The 14,649-nt window shown below is 40.0% G+C and overlaps 1 protein-coding gene across 1 annotated transcript in view; it reads right to left on the bottom strand.

Annotated features, from left to right (window-relative positions):
* ADAMTS2 (ADAM metallopeptidase with thrombospondin type 1 motif 2) overlaps positions 1 to 14,649 on the bottom strand; it is a 472,420-nt gene that overhangs the window by 311,834 nt on the left and 145,937 nt on the right. Inside the window, exon 3 of the mRNA XM_036749669.1 lies at positions 12,519 to 12,672. Within this exon, the coding sequence (XP_036605564.1) occupies positions 12,519 to 12,672 (154 nt within the window). The remainder of the gene's footprint in view (positions 1 to 12,518; positions 12,673 to 14,649) is intronic.

Raw genomic sequence — 14,649 nt, 5'->3', positions numbered from 1 at the left:
TATGCACCTTCGTCCTGGAAGAGAGATAGGAAGGCCAGGGCTCAAAAAATAAACAAAAAACTACCTCCTCCCCCTCTCTTTGCCTATTATATTCCTACCTTACTTTTATTGTGCCCTTTCACTCCTTCACCTCCTCCTATTGATAGTGGCTTTCCCCCTCAAATCTCACATAGTATTGTGAACCTCTCTAAAAATCAATTTTGCAAGAATTTATTATGTTGTTCAGTAGTTTCAGTCATGTCTGACTTTTTGTGACCCCATCTGGGGTTTTCTTGGCAAAAATGCTGGAGTGGTTCACCATTTCCTTCTCCAGATCATTTTACAGATTCAGAAACTGAGGCAGATGGGGTTAAGTGACTTGTTTGGGATCACACAACTAGTAAGTAAGTGTCTGAGGCCGGATTTGAACTCAGGAAGATAATCTTCCTTACTCCAGGCCAGGTACTCTATCCAGTGCTCCCCGTGGCTGCCAGCAGGCACTGTACTAGATACAAGGTATATATACAACGACAAAAATGAAACAGTCTTTGCCCTCAAGGAATTTATATTCAACCAGATGAACATTTATCATGTATACTTTATATATAATTATGTTTGTGTTTTAAACTGTAAACTCCCTAAGGCCAAGTACCATGTCTTACCAAAACTGCCTCCACCACACCCCCACATTTACCACAGTGCTTTGTACCTAGTATGTATTTAATTGAATTAATGAATGAATGTGAGTCAAGTATCCTACAGCCAGATCAGGACTGGAATTTTACCTTCCTTCCTTCCTTGCTTTCTCATTCCTGACTACCATACACAATGAGAACTGCTGGTGAGGAGCAAGAAGATCATTCTCCTGTAGGAAGTGCCTCCCCTTGGGAATGCAGCCCACCCTCATAGAGGCTCCACTTTTTCATGATTCCATTTCCCCATGGGACCTGGCCTGGAGGCTGCTGTTGACTGACTCTTTCCACTCACTTACTCACTGGTTAGGTTAAAGCCATGAAGAAACACTAGAACTGTCATGTGTATTAATCTATCCCTCTGGTTCTTCCCACATTTGTCTCCCTAAGTGCTTTCTTTTTCTTAAAGGAGCTTAACTATGAGAAGAATGTGCGGTAATCCCTCAATGTTTACAATAAAAATTGAGTGGTTTGGGTCTTGGGGTTTTTTTTGTTTTTCCCATACAGCCAGAATGATGTTCCCATTTCTCGGGTTAGCCTAATATGCCCCCTCTCAACCCTTGGGGAGAAATTATTCCATAGCTTTGGCCAAGTATGCTTCTATTACGTTGAAGTCTCATGCTGCCAGGGATTTTAGTAATTTCATAAAAATGATGCTAACAGTAACAGCTACTATAGCACATCAAGGTTTAAAAAGTGCTTTGCAAATATTATCTCTTCTGATCCTCTCAACAATCCAAGGAGGTTGATACTATTCAATCCCATTTTACAGTTGAAGAAACTGAGACAGAGGAAGGTTAATTGGCTTGGCCAGGATCGCAGAGCTCAGAAGTGTCTAAGACTGGATTTGAATTCAGGTCTTCCTGACTTCTGGCCCAATGCTCTATCCACTGCACCACCCAGCTGTCTCTATAGCATTTTAAGGCTAACAAAGTACTTCTCTCACCATAACCCTGTGAGGTAGGTAGGAGAGTTATTACTCTTCCCATTTTATAGATGGGAAAACTGAGGCTTATAAAGGCACTGGGTTTTCCCATGGCCACAAGGCCAAGGTCAAAGTGGGATTTCAGCCCAGGTCTCTTTAACTCTAAAAATTTAGACTGATTGGTAGCACATACTGACTCTCAGGCCCTTTTAAAAAAATTATTTACTTTTAGTTTTCAACACTCTCTTCTATAAGATTTTGAAATCTAAATTTTCTCCCTTTTCTTCCCATCCTCCTTTCCCAAGACAGTGTGCAATCTTATATAGGCCATACATGTACAATCATATTAAACATATTTCCACAATAGTCATGTTGTAAAGAAGAATTAGAACCAAAGGGAAAAACCAGGAGAAAAAAGAAGCAAACAAAGGGAAAAAAGAGATAAAATAGTCTGCTTCGATCTGCATTCAGACTCCATAGTTCTTTCTCAGGATGAGGACAGCATTTTCCACCATGAGTCTTTTAGAATTTACTTAGATCCTTGCATCGCTAAGAAGAGCTAAGTCTATCAAAGTTGGTCATCGTACAATGTTGCTGTTAACGTGTACAATGTCCTCCTGGTTCTGTTACTCACTTTCCTCAGCATCAGTTCATGTAAGTCTTTACAGGTTTTACTAAAGTTTTCTCTCGGGCCCTTTTTAAAGAAACCAGGAGAATCACAGGGCACTTACCAATATTACTAAGAAGATCCTTTGTATGCTAACAAGCCCTATCATCTGAGAATGTGCTAACCACACTTGTAGAAAACCTACCTGTTTGAACTGTGAAGCCACAGACCAGGCACCACTTTAACTGAGATTATGAGATGTGTCCTATTTTCTAAATTTGTGGACCTGTGGGCCCCTGGACATGCTACTATGCTGACACAGCTTCCAGGTACTTCTGGGGGCCTGCTCAGACTTCCCACTCCAGTCCTGATGTCACTCTGGGCCTGGCTGTGATGCCCAAAAGGAAATAAAGTTACAGCCAATGACATCAGTTCTACAAATTGATGACAAACATGCAATATCCCCCTCCAAAGATGATTGGCATGTATGCCAAAGGCCCCGGGACCCAGTCCCCTGGGGAATAAATAACTCTAGTTCCACAGCCTTCTCCTGGGGAGTTCATCATGACCCTGATTTCTAGGCCAGTCTCAGGAACAGCAGTAGCAGGTCAATGCCTTGCACAGAGGGGCTTGTTCATATCCTCGGCAGAAACTAAAGGAATCAAGGAATTGCAGGCCCAGGTGCAAGGGTCTTTAGAAATCATCTTGTCCCATCCTTTCCTTTTACAGATGAAGAAACTGAGACCCAGGATGGGGAAGTGACTTGCCTAAAGTCACAGAGCATGTTAGTGCTGTGAGCAGAGACTCCTGACTCTTGACCTCACTAGTACCTACTGTCTAAACCATTTATTTAGCAATCAGTCCTGCCTGTTAGCAATGACCAGGTCACCACTCTGATGCCTCTCATTCCAACTCCACTGTAGGCCCCCACACTGACCCCTCTGCTCCTCAGGGCACTCACTGGGCCTCTGGCAAGCAGGCTTGACAAGGATCAGAGAAGAGGCCAGAGTAAGAAGAGCCATTCTGAAAGTAAGGTTTTGAGACTGACCAGAAGACCCTGGAGTGACGCTTACCTCTCAATTCTGTCTGACAGAATAGTGGGGCTGAAATTTATTTCAAATAAAATTCTGCTGAACTTTATTTCAAAACCATTAGAACTTCTCTAGGTCAGTTTTCAGTGGTTTAGACCCAATGTGCCCCATGTGAAAAATTCTGAGAATGACGGTTCTTTAAGAGGAGAGAGACCTCATGGGCAAACCCATACAAGAATGGGAATTCCCTCTACAACATTCCACACAAGTGGTCATCCATCTTTTGCTTGAAGACTTCTGGTGACTTGTAGGAGCAGCTCAATCCTCTTTGTCACCACTCTTATTTTTAGGAAGCTTTTATATCAAGCTGAATTCTGCCACTGTACATCTTCAACCCTCTGATTCCACCACTTCCCCCTTGGGCCAAGTGAAACAAGTCTAACTGATTTTCTCATGACAACAGTACCTGCATTTGAAGATGGTAATTGTGTCATTCCCATCACCTCCAACCCCCAGGTCTTCTCTTCTTCAGCATCCCAATTCCTTCAAGAGATACTTATATTATTGCACGACCTAAAGTCTCCTCACTATCCTCATTGTCCTCCTCTGAATGTGCTTCTGATTACCTATGTCCATCTTAAAACTAGAAGTCAGATGCCAGAAAAGGTCTGAGGATCTGATATAGGAGGATCAGGACATAGAAAAGACCAATAAATAATCAGGCTAGACATATGCATAGGAAAGTAAAGGAAAACAGGCTGAAATGTAAGTTGGAGAGAAATTTTTAGAGGACTCAGAATGCTAGGCTGAAGAGTTTGGACTCTGTGTGGTAGCTAAGAGATGATTATAACAGGTCTCTACAAAGAAACACGCTCAGTTGCAGTAAATGGTTCAGCCCAGGACTATACACGCAAAGCCAGGTGATTGGAGTGGACAGTAACAACCAGAAATATCTGGAAAGGCTTCATAAAGAAAGTGGCACCTGAGCTGAGTCTGAGGAACCTAGAGGTTCTAAGGGGGGGGAGGTGAGGAATGAGTGCATGCTAGACAAAGGTACTGAGGTGGGAAATGAAGTATTTTTATGTGGAACAATTAAAATGACAATTTAACTGGACTGTACAAAGTGTATAAAGGGGAATATTTTAATAAGTTGGAAAGTTAGATTGGGGCCAGGTTATGAAAGGCTTTAAATGCCAAAAAATAAGAATTTATACTTGATCCAAGAAGTATTAGGAAGCCTCTGGAGTTTACTTTGTGGCTGTTTTCTCATCTGTATAATGAACAAGTAAGACTAGATAATCTCTAAGGGCACTTCCAACTGTCACTATTGTGACTAGTACAGTGTGACTTGACCAGATGGAGGGCATGGGTAATGCTTTCCTAATGCTTAGTGATATTTGAGAGGGTTCGCTCTTTTGCTATGTAATTTTAATTCAACAAACATGTATTGCGTACGTACAGCATAGTATTAGGTTCTAAGGGAGAAAGAAAAATGAATAGACAGTTTTTGCTCTCGAGGATCTTATCAACTATAATACTTACATAGGACTATGATGTAAAAAAGAATGTTAAAGTACAAGACAGGTACTAAAAAGGGCTGGGGGGTGGTTTATAGGAGGCAGAAAACATTTCTTGCTAGGGGCCCATGCAGACTTCATTAAGAAAGTGACATCTGGGGCAGCTGGGTGGCACAGTGGATAGAGCACCAGCCCTAGAGTCAGGAGAACCTGACTTCAAAACTAACCTCAGACATTTACTAGCTGTGTGACCCTGGGCAAGTCACTTAACCCCAATTGCCTCCCAAAAAAGTGACATGTAAGCTTGAAAGACAGGTAGAAGTTTAAGTGGCAGAGAGGCAGGAAAAGGCATTCCAGGAACTGGGAAGGACATAAGCAAGCATAAAGAGGTAGGAAGATAAGGGGACATATTCAGAAAATGGTAAATTAATTGATGTGACTAGATCATAGGAGAGTGGTGGGAGATAACTCTGGAAAAGTAGGTTAGAGCTGGATTGTTAAGGTACTCGGATGTCAAGCTTTCAACTGGGTAGACTTTATGTGCAGCAAGTAACAGAGAGCCACTGAAGATTTTTAAGTCAGAGATGGTAAAAGAGTTGTGCATTACATAAATTATTCTGGTACCTGGCTGAGGATGGATTTGAGGAAGAAGGGACTGAAGACACGGAGCACAATATGGAGAGAGTAGCAACTGGAATGGAAAGGAAGGAACAGATTTGAGAAACACTGAGGAGGTAGAGTTTGGTAGGACATGAGGACTAATAGGAGTGGTAGGGGTGAGAGATAAGTAAAAGTCAGGGATGACTCTGAGGTTAGGTGACTGAGAAGATTAGTAGTACTATTAATTTAGGGAGTGAAAAGGAGGAAGTGGAGGGGGGCAAGTTTTGGGGTGACATGATGTTAGTTTTTCCTACAGAATGTTGAAGTTGAGTCATTAGTGGGTAGCAATGTCCTGTAAGCAGCTTAAAATGTAAGACTGGACCTCTGGGAAGAGGTCAGAGCTATTGGGAAATCATTTACATGAGGAAGATAGCTGAAGCATGGATGAGGATGAGAGAGCCTTATTCAATGTTATTAATGACTGGGATAAAAACATGGAAGATATGACACAAAATAGGAGGAATATCTTGCAGCATTAGAATTCAAAAAGACTTCAAAAGGCTGGAAAGAGGGTACAAAACAAGATAAAATTTAATAATAACTGTAAAGTCTGGCATTTTTCCTTTTAAAAGAGCAGTTTCGGGGGGCAGAGCCAAGATGATGGCTGGAAATCAGGGACTTGTGTGACCTCCCCGCCAGGTCCCTCCAAAAACCTATAAAAAAGGCTCTGAAAAAATTCTAGAACTGCAGAACCCACAAAATAGCAGAGGGAAGCAGGGATCCAGCCCAGGACAGCCTGGATGGTCACTGGATGAGGGCTATCACCCATGGAGCGGAAGGGAACGGAGCCCAGCCCGGGCTTTGACAGGACCAACTAGGCCAGGAGCCAGGAGGAACAGGTCCTAGCACCCTGAATCAGTGAGCTGTGGCAGTTACCAGACTTCTCAACCTACAAACACCAAAGACAACAGAGAAGGTTAGTGGGAATAGCTGCAGGAGACAGAGTGAAAAGAGTTCGCAGTTCGGCCACCACCCCAGGGGCAGCAGGGGGAGGTGCAGCTACAGAACTACAGCTGCAGTTTCTTCTGGCCCCAGGCCCACCTGGTGAGAGGATTTAAGTGGTGGATCAGAGCAGGAGTGCAGAGCCTGCTTAAGATTTGCGACAGGTCCAGGTTGGCAGTTCTTGAGGAAGGAGGAGTGCTGGTGTGGCAGAGCTGGCTGTACAGAAATAGCTCTGAAATCAACGGTGCATGCCCTTAAGCTTGGAACAAAGTACTCTTTACTCTACAAGCAGTCATACCCTGCTGAAAAACTCAAGGGTCAAGTAAGTTGACTGGGAACATGGCCAGGCAGCAAAAATGCACTCAGATTCAGTCTCGGACTTTGGAATCTTTCTTTGGTGACAAAGAAGACCAAAACATACAGACAGAAGAAGTCAACAAAGTCAAAGAGCTACATCAAAAACCTCCAAGAAAAACATGAACTGGTCTCAGGCCATGGAAGAGCTCAAAAAGGATTTGGAAAAGCAAGTTAGAGAAGTAGAGGAAAAATTGGGATGAGGAATGAGAAGGATGTGAGAAAACCATGAAAAACAAGTCAATGAATTGCTAAAGGAGACCAAAAAAATACTGAAAAAATACTGAAGAAAACAACGCCTTAAAAATAGACTAACTCAAATGGCAAAAGAGCTCCAAAAAGCCAATGAGGAGAAGAATGCCTTGAAAGGCAGAATTAGCCAAATGGAAAAGGAGGTCCAAAAGACCACTGAAGAAAATACTACCTTAAAAATTAAGTTGGAGCAAGTGGAAGCCAGTGACTTTAGGAGAAATCAAGATATTATCAAACAGAACCAAAGGAATGAAAAAGTGGAAGACAGTGTGAAATATCTCATTGGAAAAACCACTGACCTGGAAAATAGATCCAGGAGAGATAATTTAAAAATTATTGGACTTCCTGAAAGCCATGATCAAAAAAAGAGCCTAGACATCATCTTTCAAGAAATTATCAAGGAGAACTGCCCTGATATTCTAGAACCAGAGGGCAAAATAGAAATTGAAAGAATCCACAGATTGCCTCCTCACAAAGATCCCAAAAAGAAAACTCCTAGGAATATTGTTGCCAAATTCCAGAGCTCCCAGGTCAAGGAGAAAATACTGCAAGCAGCAAGAAAGAAACAATTTGAGCATTGTGGAAAAACAATCAGGATAATACATGATCTAGCAGCTTCCACATTAAGGGACCGAAGGGCATGGAATACGATATTCCGGAGGTCAATAGAGCTAGGATTAAAACCAAGAATCACCTACCCAGCAAAACTGAGTCTCATGCTCCAAGGCAAAATATGGACTTTCAACAAAATAGAGGACTTTCAAGCTTTCTCAGTGAAAAGACCAGAGCTGAACAGAAAATTTTACTTTCAAACACAAGATCAAGAGAAGCATGAAAAGGTAAACAAGAAAGAGAAATCATAAGGCACTTACTAAAGTTGAACTGTTTTGTTTACATTCCTACATGGAAAGATGATGTGTATTTTTCATGAGACCTCAGTATCATAGAAGCTGAAAGGAATATGCATATATGTGTGTGTATGTATACATATATATATATATACACATATATGTGTGTCAATGTATGTATATATGTAGGTGTGTATATACATAGACAGAGGGCACAGGGTGAGTTGAATATGAAGGGATGATATCTAAAAAAATAAAATCAAATTAAGGGATAAGGGATTAGAAAGGAATATATTGAGAGAGGGAGAAAGGGAGAGATAGAATGGGGTAAATTATCTCACATAAAAATGGCAAGAAAAAGGGGTTCTGTAGGAAGGGAAGAGGGAGCAGGTGAATAAGAATGAGTAAATCTTACTCTCATCGGATTTGACCTGAGGAGAGAATACAATACACACACAACTGGGTATCTTACCCCACAGGAAAGAAGGAAGAAGAAGATAAAAAGGGAGGGACAGATGGGGGAGGAGGTAATCAAAAACAAGCACTTTCAAAAAGGGACAGGGTCAAGGGAGAAAATTCAATAAAGGGGGATAGGTTAGGAAGGAGAAAAACATAGTTAATCTTTCACAACATGAGTATTGTGGAAGAGTTTTACATAATGAAACACATGTGGCCTATGTTGAATTGCTTGCCTTCTTGGGGAGGGTGGGTGGGGAGGGAAGAGGGGAGAGAATTTGGAACTCAAAGTTTTAAAAACAGATGATCAAAAACAAAAAAAAAAGTTTTTGCATGCAACTAGGAAATAAAATATACAGGCAATGGGGTGTAGAAATTTATCTTGCCCTACAAGAGAAGAAGGGAAAGGGGGATGGGAGGGGAAGTGGGGTGACAGAAGGGAGGGCTGACTGGGGAACGGGGCAACCAGAATATACACCATCTTGGAGTGGGCAGGAGGGTAGAAATGGGGAGAAAATTTGTAATTCAAACTCTTGTGAAAATCAATGCTGAGAACTAAATATATTAAATAAATTAAATAAAATTAAAAGAAAACAATGGGAAAAAAGAGCAGTTTCAAAGCCTCTGACAAAATACAGTGCCCATTCCTATTAACAATAGAGAGCATAGGAATAAATGGAGCTTATCTTAAAATGTCGAATAATATTTATCTAAAAGCATCAGCAAGCATTATTATGGGGATAAACTAGAATCTTTCCCAATACAATCAGGGGTGAAGCAAGGATGCCCATTATCACCTCTATTACTAGAAATGTTAGCTACAGCAATAAGAGAAGAAAAAGAAATTAAAGGAATTAGAATAGGCAATGTAGAAGCCAAATTATCACTCTTTGCAAATTATGTGATGTTATACTTAGAAAATCCTAGAGAATCAAGTAAAAAGTACTTGAAATTATTAACAACTTTAGCAAAGTTTCAGGATACAAAATAAACCCACACAAATCATTGGTATTTCTATATATTACCAACAAAGTTTAGCAGCAAGAGATAGAAAGAGAAATTCCATTTAAAATAGCTGTAGACAACATAAAATACTTGGGAGTCTACCTGCCAAGAAAAAACCAGGAGCTGTATGAATACAACTAAAAAACATTTCTCCTACAAATAAAGTCAAATTTAAATAATTGGAAAAATATTAATTGCTCATAGGTAGGCCAAGCCAATATACTAAAAATGACAATTCTCTCTAAGTTAATCTATTTATTCAGTGCCATACCAAGCAAACTACCAAAAAATTATTTTATACAGCTAGAAAAAATTCATCTGGAAGAACAAAAGCTTAAGGATATCAGAATCAATGAAAAAAAATGTGAAAGAAGGTGGTCTAGCCATACCAGATCTCAAACTGTATTATAAAGCAGTAATTATCAAAACAATCTGGTACTGGATAAGAAATAGAGTGGTGGATCAGTGGAATAGATTAGATACAAATTACATTATAGTAAACGATCATAGTAACCTACTATATCATAAACCCAAAGATCTAAGCTTTTGGAACAAAAACTCATTATCTGACAAAAAACTACTGCGAAAACTGGAAAACAGTATAGCAGAAACTAGGTATAGACCAACATCTCACACCATCTACCAAGATAAGGTCAAAATGAGTACATGATTTACACATGAAGAGTGATGCCATATGCAAATTAAGAAAGCATGAAATAGTTTAAACTGTCAGATTTATGGATGAGGGAAGAATTTAGGACCAAAGAAGATAGAGTATGACAAAATGTAAAATAGATCATTTTGATAATATAAAATTTAAATTTTTACACAAAACTAATGCAACCAAAATTATAAGGAAAGCAGAAAACTGGGGGGAAATTTTTAACGAGTAGCTCTAATAAAAGTCTCATTTCTCAAATACATAGAGAACTGAGTCAAATTTATAAAAATACAAGTCATTCCCCAATTGGTAAATGGTCAAAGGATATGAACAGGCAGTTTTCAGATGAAAAATCGAAGCTATCTATAGGCATATGAAAAAATGCTCTAAAAAACTACTGATTAGGGAAATGCAAATTTAAATGACTCTGACGTACTCCCTCAAACCTATCAGAGTGGCTTATGTGACAAAAAAGGAAAATGTTGGATGTTTGAGGGGATTTGGTAAACTGGAACACTAATGCACCTTTGGTGGAGTTGTGAACTGATCCAACCTTTCTGGAGAGCAATTTGGAACTATGCCCAAAGGGCTATACAACTGTGCATACCCTTTGATCCAGCAATACCACTGGTAGGTCTATATCCCAAATACATCCAAAAAATGGAAAAGAACCTGCTTGTACAAAAATATTTATAGCAGCTTTTTTTTGTTGTGGCTAAGAACTGGAAATCAAAGGATGCGCATTGATTGGGGAAGGGCTAAACAAGCTGTTATATATAATTATAATAGAATATTATTGTGCTATAAGAAATGACAAGCAGGATGATTTTAGAAAAAAACTGGAAAGACTTACATAAACTGATGCATAGTGAAGTGAACAGAACCAGGAAAACATTGTACACAGTAACAGCAATATTGCTGAATGAAGAATTGTGAATACAATGAGCCAAGACAAGCCCAAAGGACTAACAATGAAGCATACTATCCACCTCCAGAGAAATAATTGTTATTGACTGAATGCAGACTGAAGCATGCTATTTTTCACTTTCCTAAATCTTTCATTCTTTTCTTTTATTTGAGTCTTCTTGTACAAAATGACTAATATGAAAATGTTTTATATAATCACACATGTATAACAACCTATATCTGATTGCTTACCATCTCAGGGCAGGGAGTAGGGGGTGGGGAGGAGGAGGGATAGAATATGGAACTCAAAACTTTAAATAAAAACATTAAAAAATTGGAAAAAATAAAAGAATAGTTTCATATGTATAGGCTGGAAAAATAGGTGGAACCAGATCACAAAGGACCTCAAAATGCCAAGCTAAGTACTTTGGACTTTATTTGATAGTCAAGAGAATATTCCTGAAAATTTTTGAGCAACTTTTTTGTCTGAATGGTACATTTTAAAAGTACCCATTTCAACTGCAACTTCATTGTATTCCATGTACTAGGAGACTAGGCTTCTCTAAACTATGAAGCTAAGAAAGACACTGAGGTCATTGGAAGATTTTCCTTGGCTAAGAAATTTCATGGAATGAAAGTTAGTCACTGTATCCCATGCTTTCAACATTCTTCCACTCTTATCCCCAGGAGCTCTTGACTTCCCATCCCAAACAAGCCACAAAGATGAAGGGAAAATGGATACAAAGGCACAAACTTCTGAAGTCTAGTCATCAAATCTCTATGCTGCTACTTACTGGCAAACCTGTGGTACTAAAGCAAAGGGGAATGCCCGCCCCCTCCCCAAGCCACCTCTACTATATGGTATATGATCACAAAAGTGGCCAATATCTTTCTGGTGACAGGATTTTCACACTACCTGAAGCCTGGGCCATGCATGCCTCAAGACTCAAAAACTTAACAGGTAAAAATAGTAGAAGTAGCAGTATCTTAAAAACATACAAGATGGGAGTATTTTTCCAAGAGAAACCCAACCTCCCTCTGATGCCCTTTCCAAAGAAAGAAGGTAGATCAAAATGAAGAAAAAACAAGATTTTACCATGGTCTATATTGACAAGGCCAATCTAGGATTTTGAGAAATTTGTCAAATTTTAGCAACCTTGCTCTCCCCACTTCTCCTTCCCTCATTTCTTCTCTCTCTGTCTCTGTCTGTCTGTCCGTCTGTCCATCTGTCCATCTCTCTCTCTCTCTCTCTCTCTCTCTCTCTCTCTCTCAATACAAATCAGAGACATTGCCTTCAAGTAGAGAATTTCTGTCTTCACAAACAAAAATGCCTGCAATTTCTATTCTCAAAATAAAAATTGGTTAAATTAAACCAATTTTAAAACTTGATTACCTAAAGGCCAATTAGCTGATTAAAAAAATATGTCTATAATCCATAGTTCTGATTTAGTCAGGCAGCCTCATGTACCCTGGGCCCAGTACAAAATCCCTCCCAGATGTGGCCATGCATTTTGGTAGCTGCAGTACAATTCAGTTCCAGACAACATAGTAATCTGCTTGCCTCTTAGGATTGGAAGGGCCGAGGAGTACATATGGATAACCAAGGACAAAGAAGAATTCTTGAGCAACTCAACAACCAACAAGGCCTTTTCCTCCACCAGTCATGAGTGCTCTCAGCCTTACCGGAATACATGGTCTCCCTGCTGTCATTGAGAAAGAGCTTTGGAGATGGAGGCCTGCGATAGACCACATGCATTCTGCCATCATTCTCCTCCGACATCCCCTTCTCAAGAGGCTCAATGAAGAATTCGTCCTTGTCTGTGCGGATCATGCCAGCCTAAAGAAATGGGGTAGAAACAGAACATTTCAAATTCCTCTCCATGCAGGAGCCATTCAGAGTCAACAGTTACAATATGCTTAAACACACTTTAATCCTCTCGAGAGAGCAGTTAGAAGGCAAAGAGTAAGCAAGGTGAATTCTTTATTAGAACCAAATAAAGCATCGGTTCTCCAGTCTGACAAGGAAGGGCAATGATAACACACAAGCTCCCAGGGACTCTGACTTCAACTCAATTAGCCAAGGCTTGGGCAGGGATGTGAGTGGGACATGAGAACCTGGATTCAAAGACCATGGCCTAAGGCACAGTACAATGGAAAAGGGAGGATGACCTTAGCTATCTGTCATCCCCAAACTGCTCCAGGGGGTGCTCAGCTCCCACAGCTTGATAAGCCAGGCATCAATGAATCGTTGAAGACTGGACCAGAAACACTCATTTATAGGACACTGACTGCGGTCAGCTCTGCCCATCCCCAGGACAGTATTCGAGTCCTAGAAGCAATGTTTACTTCCAACAGAGTGGCTCTGCCACCACACCATTCTCCATTCTATGATAGCAATAGACTATTATTGAGCCCCCCAGGCAGCTGTGATGCAGCTGTAGGAATCTCGGACTTGGAGTTAGAAGAACTGGGTTTGAATCTCAGTTCTGCCAATTATGTCCTGTGTCTTCTAACCTTTATGAGCCCCTCATTGTCTTCCTTTATGAAATAGGGGAGAATAATACCTGTACCACCTACCCAACAGGATTGTGTAAGAGTCAAAATTAAATAATTTTTTGAAAGTGCTTTATAAAATGTAAAGGATTATACAAATTTGAATTATTTTTATTTTTATTATCATCCAGGAAGGAAGATTCCCCACATGAAGTCATTCTACCCAAAAGCCACAGTCCAAGAACCAACTGTTCATTCATTCATTTATTCCACAAATATTTATTAAGGCTCTTCTATGTGTTGACTAATGTGGAAATATGCTTTGCATGACTACACATGTATAACCTATATCAAACTGCTTGCCTTCTCAACGAGGGGGTGGGGAGGGAAAGAGAATTTGGAGCTCAAAATTTTAAAAACAAATGTTGAAAATCGTTTTTTGATGTCATTGGGGAAAATAAAATACTAAAATTTAAAATAAAAAAAAATCTACTATATGTATGGTGTCAGGGTAGCAGTCCAGCCTTGGAGTCAGGAAGCTTCTAGTAGATATTAGCTGTGTGACTATGAGCAAAGCACTTAAGCTCTCAGTATCCCAGGCAGTTTCTAAGATCATACATTATTGGAAGAGTTGCCAATTTGCATTGGTTAAGGGGGTTTCCACACAAGTTATTTCTCTCATTAATGCAAAATTTCCTCTACTACCTCCCTCACTGGCTTGTTAGTCATGAGATAATTTATATGAAGTGTCTTATAAACTATAAAACATGACATATATATGAATTATTATTATTATTATTAGTCATAAGAGGGAAACCCATGAAAGAAACCACTCTACCCAAAAGGCACAGACCAAGAACCAATTGCTCAATCATCCATTCCACAAACATTTATTATGCACCTACAATATATACACAGTCTTCAATCAGGCCAACGGAGTTTGGGTGAAAACCAAACTTTTCCCCCAGATCCTTCCAACTAGGCAATACTCACAAACAGAATTGACTTTTAGAAGAACCACAAGGAGATCCTAGAGACTGAAGAACCAAGCTATCCTTCTTTACATTCACACAGTGACATTATTTTTCATATTTTTTACAGGCTTGTGGGTGACAGAGTTTGTAGCAACAAACAGCTGGTAGGCATGCTGTAGTGGCTTGAGTTCCTGTTAATCATATGAATCATTGGCTTTCTAGGAAGCATGGGGACACACGAGAAAGGAAGCCTGGTTCCTCGTTTTTCTCCAGGAAATAGGCAAGTCAAGGAAGGGCCTTTCGGATTTATCAAGATACAATCATGACCTGGGTAGGTATGGCCTGAA

This window comes from Trichosurus vulpecula, chromosome 3 (assembly GCF_011100635.1).
Source record: "Trichosurus vulpecula isolate mTriVul1 chromosome 3, mTriVul1.pri, whole genome shotgun sequence".
In the NCBI taxonomy this organism is placed as follows: domain Eukaryota; kingdom Metazoa; phylum Chordata; class Mammalia; order Diprotodontia; family Phalangeridae; genus Trichosurus; species Trichosurus vulpecula.
Note: the sequence above shows the minus strand (reverse complement) of the source record. Positions and strands in the feature narration are given on the sequence as shown.